Here is a 21,605-nt window from a genome sequence, read left to right as displayed (position 1 = left end):
TTAAACTTTAACGATATTAGATTTTTTTACTAGGCAAAACAACTTAAAGTCTAATATACTAGAGGTTGTGGATGTTTTGGTTATTATTCTTAAAAATTATTAATTAATCAAATAAGACGTTGTTACTATATCAATAATCTAGCTTCTTTATTGTTTAAAATTGCTTTGATGTTTGTCAAAAATACTTTAATGTGGATCAAATTATTTCAAATTCGAACAAAACTTTAACATTGGTAGAACTACTCCAATGTCATAAAGAATATTTTAAATTTGATTAAGACTATTTAATATAGTTAAAATTGCTCCAATATTAATTAAAATTATTTTAATATTGATAAGTTAATTAAAATTATTTTAAACTTTGATCAATATTAATAATTTTAAAATAATTTGATCATGATTTTAATTAAAATTATTTAAAATAATTTTTGAAAAGTAATTTTAATTACAATTATTTTGGGTGTATAGAAGCCGTTAGAATGTGAGGGTAAAAACGTAGGACAGACTTTTTAGATAATAAAATTCAAATTTAGATTTTTTAGATAATAAAATTCAAATTTTCACCTAGGGTATATTACAGAGTTTAAAAAAATTTTAACGCTGGACAGTCCATGAACTTATTTATATTTTTTTTAATTTAATCTAATAGCCCATGAAAAATTTTCGCTTGATAGAAAATTTTATTGGACCGGCCGATGGTAAAACGCTTTTATATTTGCGCAGGTGAAAAATGAAAATCAAGTGTGGGCCCAACCTGAATTAATCTGTACCGTTTGATCGGGGAGTTAACGCGTCTTCTTCGTCGTCTTCCCCATTTCCACCTCCGCACAGCTCAGGCGAGATCCAGGTGATCGATCCGATGAAGGCGGCATCGGCAACCATGTTGTCGGCCGCGGCGGCCATGAAAGCGTTGTCTGAGTCCTCGGTGCCGTCCTCGGCGGGTCTGAGCGTGGCCGACCGCCACACCTTGGTGGCGATCAGTGCCGGTACGGCGGCGCTGTCCCTCGCCGGATCGTCCTTCATAGTCCTCTGCTACCTCCTATTCAAGGAGCTCCACAAGTTTTCCTTCAAGCTTGTCTTCTTTCTCGCCCTCTCCGTACTGCCCTTGTCTCTCTGAATCTTACTGTTCGCCATTTCATCAAATTGTCATCTTCTAGTAATGAACTGAGAATTTCCGACGCATAGATTCCCATATTTTAGTTTTTGGGCACAATTGGTTTGCATGAGTGTAATTTATTTTCAGTATCATTCACTAATCACTTGCTAACAAATATGCATTTCTTCTAATTTAATGTCTAATACTTTGCAGGACATGTTTTGCAGTTTCTTCATTATGGTCGGGTATGCTCTACCGTTCTTCTTGCGTTCTCTCTCTCTCTCTCTCTCTCTTTTCTTTCACATCCTTGATTGTTCTTCTCTTTCTCATCCCACTTGCCTCAACAGTTACCGTGATTTACCTCCTTGTTGGCCGTGAGGCTGACTGGCGGGGGCCCTGGGGACGAGGGTTATCGTCTTGATTGTTCTTCTCATGCTTTTCTCCTTTATATGCAATATGGAATCTACTCATTTTGTAAAGATTAGTGTTCTTTGCTTCACGTATGTAACTCTACCATGGGATTATTCTACTCAAGAATAGATATACATGAATACTTCTTAGTGTAGTCTGTACTAGTTTAAAAGTGAGTGTAAATGTATTGGCCAAGCGATCAATTTACTCATGAAAGAGAAGGTGAAGGAAGACCTAATGAATTTAAAAACAGGAAGAAGTGATTGGAGGACTCTAGTTAAACAAGAGGTGCTAAAATGGCTATAGAGTGCCAAAATGACTTGTCTTCAAATTGTTGTTATATTGAGGACCTTTTGGATCTTGCAGGGATCCGTCTAATAGTTTTTTCTGCTATGCTCAAGACTACAGTGTGCATTTCTTCAGTGTTGCATCATTCTTGTGGACAACAACCATTGCGTTTACTCTTCATCGCACTGTTGTTAAACATCAAACTGACGTGGAAGATTATGGTTCAATTTTTCACTTGTATGTTTGGGGTATGAATTGTACTTGTTTCTGAAGTACTTTCTCACATAAACAATTTGATATTGATTTTCTTTGTAAATGATCATGCATATTTCTAAGACATCGCATATTGATATATCATTGTTTTGCATGTCTTTTATGCCATGGGTAGTTGCCATCCAACTGATGGGGGTAACTCACTCGTTGACTCGACAATAATGTACATCCACTATTGATGTCCCAGAGAAACATTAAAAATAACTTGAAATATACAATTTAATATCATTCTTTGTGGAAAATGGTAGGTATTTGTGGTGTCCACTGCATGTTTATTTTATATGCTACTAATCATCTTGTACTATGTTAAAATGGCGTTGTCATCTCTAATTAAGCTTTCTGGTTCCAGGGCATGCTTCTTTACACTTAAGGCTATTTCTTAGCAATTAAACTATTGCATGTCTTCTATGGTTCCACTGTTGCCTGATGTTATAGGTCTGTTCTACCATATTAAAACCCAAAAAAGTACCATGTATGAGGATTATACAAATTGCTTCTATTGTTTACGTCAACTAGTGTGTCAAGTATTTGAGTAGGATTTATCCCATTCTTCTTTTGCATAATTTTCCTAAAATATTTTTCATCTTTATAGGCACTTCACTTGCTACAACATTAATTCGCTCCATTGGCAGTGATTATGGACAGCAAGGGGCATGGTGTTGGACTGAACCTGGACGAACAGGGAAGAAGGTATGCCTATAATTTTTGCTACCTAGACACTCATTTCACTGTTTACTATTTTTTGTCATAGTAATACTTGGTTTCATATTGTAATAGTATGCTGATCTTTTTTGCTTAATGAGGTTATATTTGTATACATTTTAAACACATTCACTTAATTCTGTTGAACAATAAGTAACAGCCATTTTTGGTATAATATTAACTCACTTGGAGAAAGCTAATGCTTCCCACATGGTGCAGAATAGGATCTGATTATTTTTAAATTTTGATTTGTAAGGATTAATTTTGGTGATGTCTCCCCTCTTCAAGAGAGTATGTTTTGGTAATTGTTTAATTTTTGGATGTCAAAAAGTTTTGGTAGGAGTCTAATTGGATTACTATATTTTCTAGTTTGCATTATTTACTTCCTACTTTATTTTGGGTTGAGTCTATAAGAGGGGTGTAATTTCAATAAATAATCAAAGTTGCTAGGAGCTGATGTTTAGATTTTTGACACCATAAATATCCAGTGAGGTGTCCTCAATAACTCCACTTCTACTGACATGTTGATTTCTCAGAAAAACTCCATGAAAAGAATACCATTTTACCATTGTTGTTTCAGGATTGGTTGGATATTTTTTTCATTGTGTCATGATATAATATGCCCGCCTCTCATAGTTAGCTATTTCAGGGCCTGTGTAATGATTTAGTTCTTTCAAGCCTGTCTGGTTCAGCAAGCCAACAGCCATATAAGTTTATCGCGAGTATAAAAATTTGGATAAAATCTATATTTTTAATGTACTGACATCCTCGCGATTTGAATAATTACCAGATTTTGCAGAATATATTAGTTAATAATTTCGTTTAACCCAGAGTAATATCTTATCCCTTGTCGGATTTTGTCACAAACTATGATTTTTTTTTTTTTTTTTGTATCATGCCATTCCATACCAATGCTTGGCATGCTCCCAAGCATGGGCAGATGAATTCAAATAAGATTTAATCCTATAATCCTTTTTCACTTAGGCTTGTTTACTTCTAAATACTACTCTATAACAATTCAAAAGTCATTTGGACTAAAATTTTAGAGCAATAATTTATAAAGTATTATAAGTATCTCGACTAATGATTACACCTTACTAATATTAAAACAAGTGTCAAGATCTCATTGGTACAAATGACATGAGAGATTGCCCATACAAATTGATACGGTAAGTTATGGATGACCTCAAAAGTGATGTGGGATCGATAGTCAAAGTGAGGTGAAGTCAAGGTGAGGTGAAAGTTAAAATCAAGATAAGATGATAGTCAAATTCAAGGGGGTGGTCGGGGTGTACGCAGTTGGACAAACCACTCACCTTATGGGACTTAGCTCCCCATTTCCCTTGTACAAGTCTCTCAGCATATAGTCGATCGGACCTTCCGGGACTTAGCTCCGCACTCTTCAAGGGCAAGACTCACAATATACAACCCATCTGCCAAAGAGCCGGTTGGACTTTCTGGGACTTAACTCACTTTTCAAGGGCAAGTCTCACAATATATAGCCGGTTGGCTAAAGAGCCGGTCGAACCTTTCGGGACTTAGCTCCTCGCTCTTCAAAGGAAAGTCTGATAGTATACAGCCGATCGCCCTCAGCGCTGGTCGGACATCCAAAGCTCAGTTCCTCACTCCTCAGGGGCAAGACCCCCAGCATATGGCTGGTCTACCCAAAGTGCCGGTCGGACCTTACGGTCTACCCAAAGTGCCATTCGGACCTTACGAGATTTAGCTTCCTACTTCTCATATGTCAGTCTCCTAATATACAGCCGGTCGACCTCAATGCCAATTGGACATCCTCAGTTCCTCACTCCTCAGGGACAAGGCTCCCAGCATATGGTCAGTCGGCCCAAAGTGTCGGTCGGATCTTACGGGACTTATCTTCCCACTTCCCATGTGTTAATCTCCCAGCCTACAGTCAGTTAGCTACAGGGTCAGTCGGATTTCCTCCAGGAGACAGCAATGTCAGAGAATCATAACAACCTGTTAGAAATAACAGTTACTCGTCAGAGAATATTCCTCTACCCCGGCATATGCACGCAATGGAATCTTCATCTGAGGGTGGCCATACATACCTCTACCTTTACTCGACATATTTTGATACATTATCTGACTTCTCATTATTGCGGAAGTTATGAGGGTCAGTATAAATGGGGTCCTTTCTGTTGGTCAGTTACACTCACTCATGCTCATTGACGCTCATTGACTCTCACTTATGTTACATTACGCGCACCCACACGTATCGGCATTACCATTCATCTTCTTATCCACTTTTTGCCACAGTTCTGACTTGAGCGTCGGAGTGTCTACGCTAAGGACCCCCTCCCTGGTTCTCGATTTAATGCTTCCATTTGCTCTCATTGTGGTGTGCGCCGAAAGGATCGTTAGGTGCCATCCCCAGCCAACTTAGAGCCTTCTCATGGTCAGCAACAAAGCCACCTGCCCAACACTCCATCTTTCCCGATTTCAGACAGGATCAAATTTAGATATGGTGTGTTGTGGGTTGTCTCGAAAGTGATGTGGGGTCGATAGTCAAAGTGAGGTCAAGGTGAGGTGACAATCGATCAGCCTTACAGTCGATCAGCCTTAGCTTAGCTTCCCGCTCTTCAAGGGCAAGTCTCATACTATACAGTCGATCAGCCTTAGCACCAGATGGACATCCAAAGCTCAATTCCTTACTCCTCAGGGGCAAGACCTTCAGCATATGGCCAGTCGGCCCAAAGTGTCGGTCGGACCTTACAGGACTTATCCCCATTTCTCATGTGTTAGTCTCCCAGTATACAATTAATCAGCCTCAACACCAGTCGGACATTCAGAGCTCAGTTCCTGACTCCTCAAGGGCAAGGCCCCCAACATATGGCCGGTCGGACCTTACGGGACTTAGCTCCCTACTTCCCATATGCCAGTCTCCCAGCCTATAGTCGATCAGCTACAGGCCAGCTGGATTTCTTCCGGGAGATAGTTGTGTCAGAGAATCGTAACAACCTCTCAGAGAATAATGATTACTCGTCAAGGAATATTCCTCTACCTTGGCATATGCACGCAATGGAACCTTCCTTTGAGGGTGGCCGTATTTCTACCTTTACTCGACATATTCTGACACTAGACATTCTTTGATGCCTCATTATTGCGAAGATTATGAGGGTCAATATAAAAAGGGGTCATCTCTGTTGGTCAGGTACGCTAACTCACGCTCACTAACGCTCATTGACGCTCATTGACGCTCACTTACATTACATTACGCGCACCCACACACATAAACATTACTGTTCTATTCATCTTCTTCTCCACTTTTTGCTATGGTTCTGACTTGAGTGTCAGAGTGCCTACACCAGAGACCCCCTTCCTGGTTCTCGCTCTAACGTTTCCATTTGCTCTATCTGTGGTGTGCGTAGAAAGGATCGTTTGATGTCATCCCTAGCCAGCTCAGAGTCTTCTCACATTCAGCAACAAAGCCTCCTCTCCAAGGCTCCATCTTCCTCGATTTCAGACAGAATTAAATTTAGCGTCATTTGTAGGAATTTTTGCATGAATTTGAAACGCGAAGATGGAAGAGACTGGACGATTTATTATAGTTACTTTGTCGCAAGAAGATTTGGAGTTGCTAATAACTACTCGAGCACAGAAATTAGTGCAGCAACATCAAGCAGCAGCTGGAGGTACTCTACCACATGATCCGGCTGCATCGACGATGGGCCCTCACACTGGTCAAGGGACTCAATTGGAAGGACCAACTGGGTTCCGCCAGTTCCTCCTCTGGTTGGCTTCATGCAAGTGCCTGCGCAGCCAATTAGCCTGCCGCCCGTGCCACCCTCCCTAGTCGCGTATCATTGGGCATTATTTCACACACCATTTGATGATATGGGTTGAGCGGAACGTCCCCAAGGATCATCTTCTGGGAATGCACCCACTAGGGACCCACGAAAGAGAAAGACTCAGGTCCCTAGTGGTTCTCCCGAACGGATAAGCATGTTATTCTCCCAAGAAATATTAGAGGACAAATTGTCAAACCACTTTCGACCTTTGATGATCGGAGAATACGGAGAAGCAATCGACCGAGAAGCTTCTTGAGGGTGGTCGTACCTCTACCTTTATTCGACATATTTTGACATTAGACATTCTCTGACGCCTCATTATTACGGAGATTATAAGGGTCAGTATAAAAAGAGGTTCTCTCCGTTGGCCAGGGATGCTCACTCACTCACTTACGTTACGCTACCCCCCTTTGGTCCTAAGCCTAGCTCCCATTTACACTCTCCACTTTTGCCTGCTCCGAGGCTCGGAGTGCCTGTGCCAGGGACCCCCTCCCTAGTTCTCGCTCTAACGTTTCCATTTGCTTTGTGGTGTGCGCAAAAAGGATCGTTCGGTGTCATCCCCAGCCAGCTCAGAGTCTTCTCATAGTTAGTAGCAAAGTCACCTACCCAGTGCTCCATCTTCCCCTATTTCATACATGATCACAAATCAATATCAATTTTGGCGATTTAATGGAGTGGTACATTTGACTATACACTCAACACAACATGAGATTTCAAATTATGTATGTAATTGTAGTTCTAAAAAAAGACCATAAATTAAATCGAAAAAAGTACCACTTCACTAGTCAAGTCGGTGCATCAATTTGTCAAATTGCTTATTGAATCAAGAGTTACCCAAACACCCTTATTAACTATTATGGAAAATCTTAAAATTTAGTTATAAAATTTTTATTTATATTAATCAATATCAATATATCTAATTTGCTAGAAATTAAATTATAAGTGTTGATAAAAAGACATTTGTCATAGTTTTAACGTTGGTTGACAACCTAACACAACCCTCTTTTATCCGGGCTTGGGATCAACCATGACAGAATAAGAAATGAGAGTATTAGAGAGAAAGTCGGAGTTGCATTTATTGAGGGGAAACTCCAAGAGACACGTTTAAGATGGTATCAATATGTACTTAGACGATCAATAAATGCTCCAATTAGGCGATATGAAACTATGACAAACACGCATATCAAATGGGAAGAGGAAGCAAAAAAAAAAAAGACTTGGTTAGTAACAATAAAATAAAATTTATTTAAGTATAGACGATGATATAGTAAGAGTCACCCCACCTAGTGGAATAAGGCTTGATTGTTGTTGTTGATAAAAAGACATGATTACCAATCTAATATTTGAGTGGATAGCTAGAGTAGAGTGAATAACTAAGGTTTTTTATTTTTTTCATGATTTTAGTTATTGTTATGAAGGGAGCCTTGGCTCAATATAAAATTGTTATCATGTAGATCCAATGTGGTCTGATCCTTCCTTGATACCCTGTATTGGTAGAAGCTTTGTGCACCGGGCTGCCCTTTACTTTTTTTTACTTATTGTTATGTCAAAATTGTAGAAGAATAAATGAGTATTTTAAAAAAATTTAAAAGACTAACAAAATTACTCAATTATTAGAAGAATAACAAAATAGTTTAGTTTTTATACAACTTGTGGATTCTTCCATATTGATAAAAATCAGCTTGTTTCACTCGATTTTGACTGGTTTGTGTAAACAATCCATTTGGAGAACCAGATTGGATCCGAACCTAGGTTTGGTTTTTCCAGTCGGACCGGCTGGCCCCCTATGGTTTTCACAACTATGCGTCTGATGTGTTGCTTCTTTGTTTGCTTCAGTAATTACATGACTTTAAAGAGAACTACTGTTTACAGGTAGCTCATTTGATAACTTTCTATGGGCCATTATGGGGTGCCATACTTTACAATGGCTTTACATACTATCAAGTGAATCATACTCTAAACAATGCGACACGGGTACAATTTCTAATTTACTCTGAAAAACTTTTTATTTGGTGGTCAATAATTTTATTTCTCATTGATTTAAATGATTCTGAATTTAACCTATACTATCAGCGTATTCACTACTTCATTGGCTAAATTGCAGATGGCAGTGGCTTTGTCAGAGCGACCAAACCAATCTGATTTGAGAGCAGACAGAAAGGTTATTCATTTTATCAAGTAAAATTTATTGTTTGAAGTGATTTGGATTAGGTCCTTGGGGATTTTGGCATCCTGCATGGAAGGATTTCATTTAGTTTGAATTGCTTTGTAGCACGGTTAAAAGTATTGCAGTTTTAGTAGAGACCGATACAATTTTGATATTGTGTTATGCTGTTAGCTACACTTCCTAGTGCACCAAGTCAATGTAATGACTTAATCTTCTAATATTCTATCGCTTAGCTTTTATGCTTTCAAATCAAACTTTATAACAATTAGAAAGACAATTGAATTAAACTATTACAGTAAAATTCTTTGAAAATATAGTTAACATCTCGACCAACGATTACACCTTATTAGTTCCAAGATGTGTCATTTATCGTAAGAAAGCATTAGTTCTCATAGCATCTTTGTGAGATCAATCAAATCAAATAGTTTTCTAAGACCTAAATATATCTCAATCAATCATTTGGAATTGAACTCTGATTGGCATAACTAGAATAGAATATAAGATATAGATACATCTTGGTTTTAGCACCACTGCTTTTTGCTATTGCTAGCACTTTAATTGATACTTCCCCATTTTATCTCTTCCCTATGATCGATAGACAAAATAGAAAATTAGTGGCAGGAAGAGAATCTTCTATCTGAGTCTTGATTGATATCATCAAAACTATGTTGATGCGAGTGGATAGTTATTTATGTTGATGTGGTGTTAGTCAAAGATCAGAACTATGTCAAACAATTTCAATGAACACTTAAAATCATACCTTTTAGTACATTATTTTGTATATTATCTGTTACTTTTTTACCTCATATTTGCCCATAACTTCGACCTTTAGCATGTTCCCTGCTCCTATATTAATGTTTTGCCATGAAGAATATTTTATTCTTTTTGTTAAGCATTCATTACCATTTTGGCTGACACATGCTTTTCTCTGTTTTAAGGCATTCAATCGGTGGGGCTACTACCCCTTGATTTTGATAGGATCTTGGTCATTTGCCACAATTAATCGTGCGTATGACTTCATTAATCCCAACCACAGGATCTTTTGGCTCTCATTTCTTGATGTTGGTTTCGCTGGACTCATGGTACATTTTTTTCTAGCTATATTACAGTTTTTTCATTTCACTTAGAGTTTACCCTCCCTTTACAAAATGCTTGTCTAGGGTCTCACAATCGTTAAAACCTTCTTACCCACTAGTTATAAACTCGTTAATTCATCTAATGGAATAATGATGTGATAGTTATGTCACATATGTGCTGTGTTATTTTTCCATCAAATCAAGTAACAGCTGAAATATTTTAGAGATTAAATGATCATAGTTTGAAAATATTAAAGGGTATTTTGTTGATTTTAAAATTTTAAGAGGCATTTTAAAGAAGAGGGTGATGACTTTTTTTTTTCCCCATTTTAATGTTATTGTTTACCTTTTGGATTAGTATGGTGTGGAATGAGTTTGCCGTGTACATTATTATTCCAATCTTTGCTTATACTGCATTTCTTCTTTGGATAGGGACTATTCAATTCGATTGCATATGGCCTTAATTCATCTGTACGCCGAGCAATTGCCGAAAGAATCGATTTGTAAGTCATGTTAGTAATTTGATTACATTGTTATTTGTTATTGATATTTCTTATTTGAGTGTGCAATGAATGCCAACCTTGAAGGTGTGGCTACTGCAGAACTAACATAAATACAATGAAGGCTGTCTATAGAGATCTCTGCTGAGAAGGTGCCTTCTTTACGGTTGAATCATCTATGGTTTAAAAAATCACAGTACATGGTTTAAAATGTTGAAGTTAGGATGTTCCATGCTTATAGTCGCGATCATTTTCTTAAAATCATTTTAGGATAAAATGAGTTTCATGTCAATCCAATATGGTATTGAAGTTATGCTTATATCTTTGAGTCATGAAAGGCAGAAGGATATGATGAAATTAGGACGTTTCATGCTCATTGGTCTATGTATTAAAGGGGTACTTGTCTCCTAAATAACTAACCAAACCATTGTTTGATGAAATCGGCTCCTCCCAAATTTAACATACTATCAGAGAGAATACTTTTGAGTCATGATCGACGTAAGGGGATGTGTTGAGGCTAGAATACTCCACACCTATTAGTTACACATGGACAAGTGTGGTGATTGGGTGTCTCTTTCCAAAATGACTAGGACTACCCAACTTAACATGGTTTCAAAATTAAGCCCATACGAGTGAGAGATGGAGTTAAGATGCTCCATATTCATTAATTTTATATCGACAAGTGTGGTGATCCACTATCTATACATTAAGGGGATGCCCCTCTCCCAAATGAGTAATCACTTCGAAAAGAAATGATTGTTATGTCTATATTTTGTGAGGGTGTCCACCTCCTAGATGACTATGTTAGTACCCCAAACGGTTGAGGAGGAAATCATTGGAACCCCGAGTGGTGTTGACCACGATTTCGATGTTTGGTCAAATGAGTTTAAGTTAGACTATGCTGTTGTGTTCAATATGTGTGTCGTAAGTGTGTAGAGACTTAGGAGAACACATAGGAATACCTAATGACTCAAGGCCCGATGGAATATGGAGAAGGGTGGTATGGGACGCTTGAGGAAATAGAAGGACAAGGAGTATTGGAGACCGTTGAACTTGGAGCAGAAGACGTAAGCAAGCGTGAAGGATGACATAGGTAGAGAGCTAATGGATTTGATGCATATGAGGGATGAGAAACTTAAAGGAAGAGTACATCAGTGGAGCGAGAAGGATGTACAGGGAGTGAGTTGAAGGGTTCGGTGCATCCAAGAGATGATAAACAGGGAAGAAGACTGCTTAAGGTAAGTGGTGGTGACAAAGAGTAGATTCAACTTAAGCGGACTCGGTTGTAGTCAACCTGAGTCAGGAGTTCCGGGTGATTGAAAACATGGTTTTGGTCTACCAAGAAATATGTTCGGTCAACAAATGCACAATATTTATATCCTCTTATCCCTTTGAATAGGGTTATTCGCGAGGACTAGATGATAAAAAAAAAAGAGTTGTGATCAATCTGGAGAAGATGTGGCAAGTGATCTAGCATGGTGATATCAATTGACCGAGGATCAAATGATCGAAAATGATTCAGTCGATCGAAAAGCTACCATGTTGATAGAGGCAAAAAGAGACATGTTCATGAATGAGGTCAAGAAGCTAAGTCATTAGTTTCCACTTGACCGGATACGATTTTTTGGTTGATTGGACATGCCATGTCAGCACAAAAATGAGCTTGAGGTTGAGGCTATAAAATGAGGATCAGAGGCTTGAGATTAACATATAACACATACATACAAGCTACGAAATTGTTGTCTCCTCATTCTCCTTAATGTTTCTATATTTCATTGTAATATTTGATAGTATTAAAAGGTTTCTCCCCCTCCGGCCGAAATTGTTGTCTCCTCATTCTCCTTAATGTTTCTATATTTCATTGTAATATTTGATAGTATTAAAAGGTTTCTCCCCCTCCGGCCCTTTACTGCAGATGAGAAAAGTAGTGGACAACATTGTGCATAGGCCTGAACATGAGGGTTGTGAACTAATTAAATGTTGATGTTCATTTCTGATATACTTGTTTTATATATGTTTCTACTCCAATGTATCTTTGTTAAGAAATCAGCAAGAGAAAGAAAGACGATTTTATTGTAGGTTCGCTATTTACTCCCTCCCCCTCTAGCGATCTCAATACTAACTTCTGCATCACTATCACTCTTAACGGATCAGTCATTTTCAGGTGAAACAGACTTCATTCTGATTCAATATGATTGCATCATGATTCTAAGTTTATTAATTCCACATTCGACAAGTGCAATGAATTACTATTAAGTTGTGTCTGTATTAACAATACAGTGTGCTTCCTCTCCCAAATGACTAGTCATTTTGGGGTGGACCGAGCTCCCCTCCAATTCTGCTATTCCTTCTCAATTTGATTGGCTAATATATGTGAAGTAACTTGATGGTTTTCATGTTCTTTCAGATGGGTTCCTGAGAAATTTCGAAGGTGGTTACCTGCTGCAAAGCTGAGAAGCTCCCAAGAAACTGAGCTCACTTCACTAATAGTCGAAGGCCAGAGATGATCACAGGGCCGGATGCTCTTTCGGTCCTCTAATGCATCTTTCTTCAGCCTAAAAGCACCTGAGAATGGGAACTACTTTGACAATTGTCCGGGATCTTTGCAGCTTCATGCTTCTTGTACTGATATTTTACTATACATCCCTTGGATATAGTAACCATTGAAGAGGTCTTCCCTGTATAGATTTTGGAAGCTAAAGAAGATGAGAAACGATTTAGATGCGAGTAAATAGGAAATTTTCGAGTCCAAGCTTCTTTGCAATGGAAAGTTCATTATTGTGTGCATTAGTCGCTTTTAAATTCAATCACCAAATGCTTTATGGCTCTGTAATGGAATTAATATTTGATTTCATGTTGATTCTCATGATTAGAAATTTTTCATGCAATTTATAATTTTGTTATATAACAATGTATATGATATGCTCAATTTTCATAATAATCTTGGTGTTAAAATATAACGTTTTATTATTGTCCCTAATAGTATGTGTGAATTTTAATAGTAGTTGCTTTTCACCTTAGGGTAAAAATTAAATGGAAAAAAATAAAAGTGCGTTTTGTTTTCCAACTCATCAATTATCAAAAAGGACATCTTACCTCACTATTTAACCATATATAATAATTCAAGTATCTTTTAGCACTGTTTTTATTATTAACTCCCATCTAAATTATGAATAGGATGTGTTGTAGGAGTTATAATTTTGTAGTTATTATAACATGAATGTTAGATGAGTAGTTTAAATCCGTGTGTAGTATTTATGATTTCATAATTGTTACAATAGTTGAAGTAGGTACGATTTTATAGTTGTACAATGTGAATGGTAGATGAATATGATTGAATCTATTTCATAGCTGCTATAATATGAATATATTTGAACATGTTAAGTATACATTATAATAACTATGAAATCGTAGCTGTTAGAATATATGTAGTAGTTATAAAATTATAGTTCTAAAATCGATCAGATCAGTTGATAATAATATAAATAATATTGAATAGTATTTAAGGACAGTTAGATAATTATACCCAGTCAAATAGTAGAATAGATGCCCTTTGGAAAAAAAAAAAATAAAAGTGGAACGTCCTTGATGATTTGGACAAAAAGAGGATACTTTGACTTTTGTTCAAAAAAAAAAATTAAAAGAGTGCCTATTTTTATTGTGGTTAGAGGACATTGTATTTTGAAAAAATTATTTTTATTTTAAAAATAGTTATATTTGGAGTAAAAGTTGTATCGATTACCTCAAGTGATTAGCATCGATCCCATGACAAAATACATATAGATAAATCATGGGAGGTATTTTATCCTAACATAGTAGCTCTTTACATTGGGATGTCAGACACCCAACGAGACATTTTGTACCCGTTGAGAATTGTCCCTAAGACCTATTGGAGTAAACATCCATGTAGATATCAACTATGCCAAATTGGGTTCAACCTCGGGCCAAGTCTGAATCGGACCCAACCCAGACCCGGAACTGTGTCAACTAGCTGGGTACATGTTGACTCGGTTCTAATTAAAAAAAATCATAATCGACCCATCCAGGTGCTGGGTCGGTTACGGTTCAACCCTCCTTAAAAAACCACCATTCAACGGTTAACCATAATTCAAACCCATTGGAACCGTGTGTGTTATAGCCATTGGGATGAAGAAAAGAGGGATTTTTTTTTTAATGGTTGTGATCATTTGATGGTTTTTTTTTATCAAAAGCTACGATTTATATCACTCTCCAAACTCTATAAATAAAAAGTTCATTTCATTATTTTCACTCATATCTTCTCTACTCTTATAATTCCATTTTCAATTCTACAATCTTTACACACTTTCAACTCCAATTCTATACATTTTTGACTTCCTCTTCTGAGTTTTGACTACAATAGAAGGAGGGCAAGGGCAAGAAAGAGGACAAGGAGTTCATCATCATCTTGATCTCGGAGGGGCAAGGGAAAAGCAAATCTAAACATTTAATCTATTGGTACAATTTTCTTAGGTCAAGGTTAATCAGTTTGACTGAGCTTGAGTCTTGATATTTGGATTTTGATGTTTGACAATATATGGAGATTGCAGCTATAATTATCCATTTGGAGATATTGTTGGTGTAATTATCTTCTGGTCAAGATTTGACCAGTTTGATGTGAAGAAGAGTCAAGGTTAATCAGATACTTGATTGTGAAATCCTAATTGAAGGTTAGGTAAGTGCAGGACCAATGAGAAGGTTGGTAGAAGAAGAAAATTCAAGTGTACTAATGTTGACCAAACACTTGGTATGAAAGTCCTGGTGAGTGAAGCCAAGTGAAAAGTGTTGGTTGCTACTGGGAATGTCGTACCGGTTCCCCTGTATAAAAATTTTGTACAAGTCCTGAACCATTCCTAACAACCTATTGTGTTTTTTAGAAATTAAATTTGGAATCACAAATGGAACTTAACATTATTGATTCCAAATTCAACTTATTTGTTCTTAGTGGTTTAGACTTGGATCGCAAACGATGCTTAACATTATTGATCCAAATCCACCCATGTTACAAATTCAATTAAATATTAATTTCAGAGATTGGCTTCCAGGTTAAACATGGCGAGACACTAGGCCTTCTTGGGTATGGGAGCATCCACCACTTTCTAGACAAAGTCTTTCAACGAAATTTAATATTTAATTTCCTTATAGTAACCCTAGGTTTAACCAAAAAGAATAATCAAATCACAAATTCGAAAAACAAAAGAAATACAAAATCGAAAACATAAATTCAATAACCTAGATTCATTAGCCTCTTGTGTTTGTTATTTCAAGATCTAAATAAAAAGATGAACTAATTATGATGCAGAAACTAATAATTGTTGGTGCGGGTAGCACTAACGGTCTAACCTAGGTTTTGATGAATGACAAATAGGTTAAGTTAGTTTTGTTGTTGTCTGACACTTTGATCGAGTGTGCAGGGGAAGTCCAGACAGGTCGACGGGCTGACCGGATGTCTGGCACGAAGTCTAGCTAGGTCGACGGGCTGACCGGATAGCTGGCGAGAAGTCCAAGCGGGTCAACGGGCTGACCGGACGCTTGGCGAGAAGTCCAGCTAGGTCGACGAGCTGACTAGATAGCTGGCGAGAAGTCCAGACGAGTCGACGAGCTGACCGGATGTCTGGCAGGTAAGTGAGGTAAGTCACTGGAGGGGAGTAACTGCGAGGATGCGTTCCCGGGAAGGGAACATTAGGCGTCGATCCGGCTTAGATCTATTTCGGATATCTAAGTCGAGATTGTGACTAGATTCCGGTCTCGGAAAGACGGAATCTAAGTCATATTTTTACTGTTAATTCTATTTCATAAAATTGTGCTAACAATCTGTGTTGCAGAATACATATGTGCCTCGGACTAACTCTGTTTTGTAGGAAAGGAAGTTTCTGGAAACAGGAGGTCCGGGCGCCCGGAAGGGATCCGGGCGCCCGGAGGTCCAGTCGCCCGGAAGGGATCCAGGCGCCCGGAGCAGCATATAAAAGAAGCCCCAGGGATGGAGGTTCTTCAATAATCAATCTGAGAACTCTTCTACTGCTGGTCCTGCTGCTCTACGTTCCTGCGACGCCAACAAAGCTCCGACAAAGTGCTCCTTCGGTTTTTAGTTAATTTCTTTGTCGATATTACTTTGTTTCACTAGCATTTCCTGTATTCATTTTGTAATTATATTCGAATTACTAGTGATTGCCCAACGAAGTGGTCAAGGACCACGAGCCTTCAAGTAGGAGTCGTCACAGGCTCCGAACGAAGTAAAAACAACTGTGTTCATTTACTTTTCCACTGCGTAGTTTTACTCGACTTTTCGAATCGATATTCACCCCCCCTCTATCGAACGATCACGGTCCTACAAGTGGTATCAGAGCTGGTACCGCTCTGATTTGGCGCAACCACCAATCAGACTGGGGGTGAAATTTTTTTCCTTTTTTTGTTTTCAGTTCGACGCTTAATTCTAAAACTGGTGTATCATTACTTTAATTTTTTTTTTATTAATCTAAATTGGTGCAACACGAATCTAGATTTTTACTACTATTTTTTCTCTCTTCCCGCACTACTAATCCAAGACCAAGTCTTGGGATTTTTTGTTTCTTCTCTTTCGTCTGTGCGCAGGACTAAAATGTCTCAGACAGAAGGATTCAGCACAGTACGACCTCCACTCTTCAACGGGGACGATTTTTCGTACTGGAAAAAGCGGATGGAGGTTTACCTCAAAACAGACTTCGACCAATGGATGAGCATTACGAGACCCTACAAAATTTCAGTGGATAACTCCGGGAATCTACTGGATCCTGAAGACTGGACAACAGACTTGAAGAAAAAGGCATCAACAGAAAATAAAGCGATCAACACTCTACAGTGCGGATTGACAAGAGAAGAACTGAACAGAGTCAGTCTACACAAAAACGCTAAAGAGCTATGGGACAAATTGATCGAACTGCACGAGGGAACGAGCGACGCCAAGGTAACAAAACGAGACCTGCTTTTTAATAAAATTTTTAATATAAAAATGCAGGAAGGTGAAACGGCGAATCAGGTCCACGCAAGAATCAAGGACATCCTTAACGGGCTTCATGCGATAGGCCACCAGATGGAAAATAGAGACTTAATAAGGTACGCATTAAATGCTTTTCCACGTAATAGTTTGTGGGCATCAATCGTAGATGCCTACAAAATTTCTAAAAATCTTTCTAAATTAAAATTAGATGAGCTTTTCTGTGAATTAGAATTATATGAACAAACTAATGCTGGAGCCGAAAAAGGTATAGCTTTATTTGTAGGTTCCTCCAAAGAAAAGAAGAGCAAGCCTGAGTATGAAGAAGATCCCGACCAAGACTCCGAAGATGAAGAACACCTGGTGAACCTGGTAAGAAAAATGTTCACCAGGAGAAAAAGGAGCTTCAGCAAAAAGGACCTTCAAAAGATCAGTTCTCCCTCAGAACAAAAGAACGTGACTTGCTTCGGCTGCAATAAAAAGGGACACTACAAGAACGAATGCCCAAAACTGAAGTTCAACAAACCGAAGCCAACCAAAAAGAAGGCCCTCAAAGCAACGTGGGACGACTCCTCGGACGAATCGGAGGAAGAAGAGCAGAAACATCAGAGCCACCTCGCACTGATGGCCCGCGAAGCTGAAACAGAAGACGAGTCGGAAGATGAAGACGGGTCTGAACCCGAAACAAGCCACGAGTCCGTACTCGTTTCCGAAGGCCCGAATGAGGTATATTTTAATTTAAACAAATTTTTTTTTAGAATTATTTCCTGTTTAAATAGTAAATTAATTAAAATAGAAAATGAAAACAAATCACTTCTTGAGGAAAATCAAGACATCAAGAAACAAATAAAAAATTTGAATCCAACTCAAGATCTAACACTTGAGGAGGAGAATTTATCATTAAAAAATGAAATAAACAATTTAAAGGAGATGTTAAAAAAATTCACAACAAGATCAAAAAATCTAGACTTAATCCTAAATAATCAAAAGGCATGCTATAATAAAACCGGACTAGGATATAAGTCGAATTCAAATAAAACCTTCAAATCATTAATAACCCAATACAAATCAATCAATCTAGCTTGGGTTCCGAAAGCGTGCTTAACCACGCAAATATGACTTAATCAATATTATATACCTAAAGAAAAAATACATTATATAGAATCGAATAAACCAAACCAAAATCCAAAATACAAATCTAAATTAAATTCAAAATCTAAACACCTTAATCAACAAAATAATCACCAAGTTAACTATAACTATAAAAGGAATCGACACAAACCTAAAACCAAAATTTAAATTAATGGCCAATAATTCAGGGGGAGGCTCCAGAATAGCTGGCACCTCCAAAAGTAACTAACCCGGTAGGGTAATTAGGATTAGTTAAAAAGAGACTAAGTTTAACTTGAATCAATGATACTGGTGAAATTTTTGGATGATAGTACGTTAGGAAAACTTGGGCATCGCATGTCTAGAAAGATATGGTTTCGATCTGGTGCATTTGGCCAAGTGGAACTGACCGAAGCTACCCTTAAATGGATCCTAATCAGTTAGATCAAGGTTTAGTACTAAGCTCCGTGGATAGGACTATTCGGAAAACCTCGAAAGGTTGGTTACTTCTAATGACGTCCATGTGACTCACCAAGCTTAGAAGTTTATCCGAAGAATGCCTGTTTGTAGAGACCAAAACTAAACCTGAATCTAACACAAGTTAAACTAAAACTCCATAATTAAAAATCCAATTTCATCTCGCAAAATCATAGGATTCCCTGATTAATAATATAGATCTGGTAAGATGAATAAGGCTTAAATTTTAATTTTAAACTTAAAAATTAATTTCAAAATTTTAATTTTAAACTTAAAAATTAATTTCAAAATTTTAATTTTTTTTCTTAAAAATTATTTTCAAAATTTTAATTTTAAACTTAATTTCAAAATTTTAATTTTAAATTTAAAAATTAATTTCAAAATTTTAATTTTAAACTTAAAAATTAATTTCAAAATTTTAATTTTTTTACTTAAAAATTATTTTCAAAATTTTAATTTTAAACTTTATTTCAAAATTTTAAATTTTAAACTTAAAAATTAATTTCAAAATTTTAATTTTTTTTTACTTAAAAATTATTTTCAAAATTTTAATTTTAAACTTAATTTCAAACTTTTAATTTTAAACTTAAAAATTAATTTCAAAATTTTAATTTTAAACTTAAAATTACTTTCAAAACTTTAATTTTAAATTTAAAAATTAATTTCAAAATTTTAATTTTTTTTACTTAAAAATGATTTTCAAAATTTTAATTTTAAACTTAATTTCAAAATTTAAATTTTAAACTTAAAAATTAATTTCAAAATTTTAATTTTAAACTTAAAAATTAATTTCAAAATTTTAATTTTTTTACTTAAAAATTATTTTCAAAATTTTAATTTTAAACTTAATTTCAAAATTTTAAATTTTAAACTTAAAAATTAATTTCAAAATTTTAAATTTTAAACTTAAAAATTAATTTCAAAATTTTAAACTTAAAATTAATTTCAAAACTTTAATTTTAAACTTAAAAATTAATTTCAAAATTTTAATTTTTTTTAACTTAAAAATTATTTTCAAAATTTTAATTTTAAACTTAAAAATTAATCTCAATTTTAAACTTAAAAATTAACGTCAAAACTCCAATTTTAAACTTAAAATTTTGTCTGGTCATAAATAAAAAGACTAACGTTAAATCCTACTTACTGTAGGAAACCAAGTGGATTTTAGACAGTTGTTGCTCCAAACATATGACTGGAGATCACACCAAGTTCACTCAACTCACTTACAAAAGCTTAGGAACAGTTGCCTTTGAAAACAACGGCAAACTCAAGGTAATTGGTATAGGTAATATTGAATTAAAAATAGACTTTATAATTACAAATGTTTTACTTGTTGAAAATTTTAAATACAACCTTCTGAGTATAAGTCAATTATGTGATACTAGGTATAAGGTTAAATTTCTATCCACAGAGTGTTTAATCAAACATCTAGATACTCCCACCATAAGCCTAAAAGGTTTTAGAAAAGACAACATCTATGCCATCAACTTAACCACTTCTTCCATTAAGTGTTACTTAACACAAAAAGAAGAAACATGGTTATGACATAGAAGAATGTCTCACACCAACTTTCGAAATATAAGTAAACTAAATGGACTTGTGAGAGGCTTACCAAAATTACCTAACTTAGATTCAACCATATGTAATGTTTGTCAACAAGGTAAACAAACTAAATCCACTCACAAACAAACAAATCAACCACAAACTAAATCAATATTAGAACTTCTACATTTAGACCTTTTTGACTCCCATGGAGTCAAATCTATAAATGGAAACTTATATTGTTTAGTAATTATAGATGATCATTCTAGGTTTACTTGGGTAAAATTCTTAAAACATAAAGATGAAACTTTTGAAATTTTTATAAATTTCTGCAAACAAATTGAAAACAAAAAAGATATTAAAATTAAAAGAATCAGGAGTGACAACGGGGGAGAATTTAAAAATCACAACTTTAACAGTTTTTGTCTTGAAAATGGTTACCATCATGAATTTTCATGCCCTAAAACCCCCCAACAGAATGGGATTGTAGAAAGAAAAAATAGAACCTTACTTGAAGCCTCTAGAACAATGTTAAATAAGTATAACCTACCTAAATACTTTTGGGCAGAAGCTGTTAGTACAGCCTGCTATGTACAGAACAGAACTACAATAAATAAAACCCATAACAAAACCTTCTTCGAAATATTTTATAATAAACAACCCAATATAAAATATTTTAAAGTGTTTGGGTGCCCAGTTTTCATCTTAAATACAAGAGAACACTTAGGAAAATTCTCCTCTAAAATTGAAAATGGAATTTTTGTAGGATATTCCCTAAATAGTAGAGGTTATAGAATTTACAATAAGGTTACCTTAAAAATTGAAGAAACTACTAATGTAAAATTTGAAGAAACTAAACAAAACTTAGAACTTACACAACCACCTGAATTTGTTCCAGAAACCAACCAAACTCTAAGTCATGAAGAAGAGGAACAACATCAAGAAAATGAACCCCCTAGAACTATAAGAGTGAATCCCAACCATCCAACTGATCAAATAATTGGTGACCCAGACCTAAGAGTTCAAACCAGATCATCTTTTAGAAACTTGAGTCAAATCTCCCTAATTTCAAAAATAGAACCCAAAACTGTGGATGAATCCCTACTAGACCCAGACTGGATTATAGCTATGCAAGAAGAACTAGCCCAATTTGAGCATAATGA

The 21,605-nt window shown here is 36.1% G+C and overlaps 1 protein-coding gene across 1 annotated transcript; it reads left to right on the top strand.

Moving 5' to 3' along the window:
- Positions 1-787: 787 nt before the first annotated feature.
- Positions 788-13,210, top strand: LOC122052046 (G-protein coupled receptor 1-like). Its single transcript, XM_042613435.1, has 9 exons — positions 788-1,096; positions 1,310-1,341; positions 1,874-2,043; positions 2,661-2,758; positions 8,452-8,553; positions 8,684-8,740; positions 9,685-9,828; positions 10,255-10,325; positions 12,730-13,210. The coding sequence occupies exons 1-9, from the start codon at positions 860-862 to the stop codon at positions 12,827-12,829; spliced, it is 1,011 nt and encodes a 336-aa protein (XP_042469369.1). The 5' UTR covers positions 788-859; the 3' UTR covers positions 12,830-13,210.
- The last annotated feature ends 8,395 nt before the right edge of the window (positions 13,211-21,605 follow it).

Source organism: Zingiber officinale, chromosome 3A (genome assembly GCF_018446385.1).
Source record: "Zingiber officinale cultivar Zhangliang chromosome 3A, Zo_v1.1, whole genome shotgun sequence".
NCBI classification, from domain to species: domain Eukaryota; kingdom Viridiplantae; phylum Streptophyta; class Magnoliopsida; order Zingiberales; family Zingiberaceae; genus Zingiber; species Zingiber officinale.
Note: the sequence above shows the minus strand (reverse complement) of the source record. Positions and strands in the feature narration are given on the sequence as shown.

Bases quoted from the DNA above. Each gene is read 5' to 3' on its own strand.
- LOC122052046 (XM_042613435.1), top strand. From the start codon at position 860: ATGAAGGCGGCATCGGCAACCATGTTGTCGGCCGCGGCGGCCATGAAA. The intron at 1,097-1,309 runs GTACTGCCCTTG...AATACTTTGCAG, and splicing joins TCTTCTTTCTCGCCCTCTCC to GACATGTTTTGCAGTTTCTT. The intron at 10,326-12,729 runs GTAAGTCATGTT...ATGTTCTTTCAG, and splicing joins ATTGCCGAAAGAATCGATTT to ATGGGTTCCTGAGAAATTTC.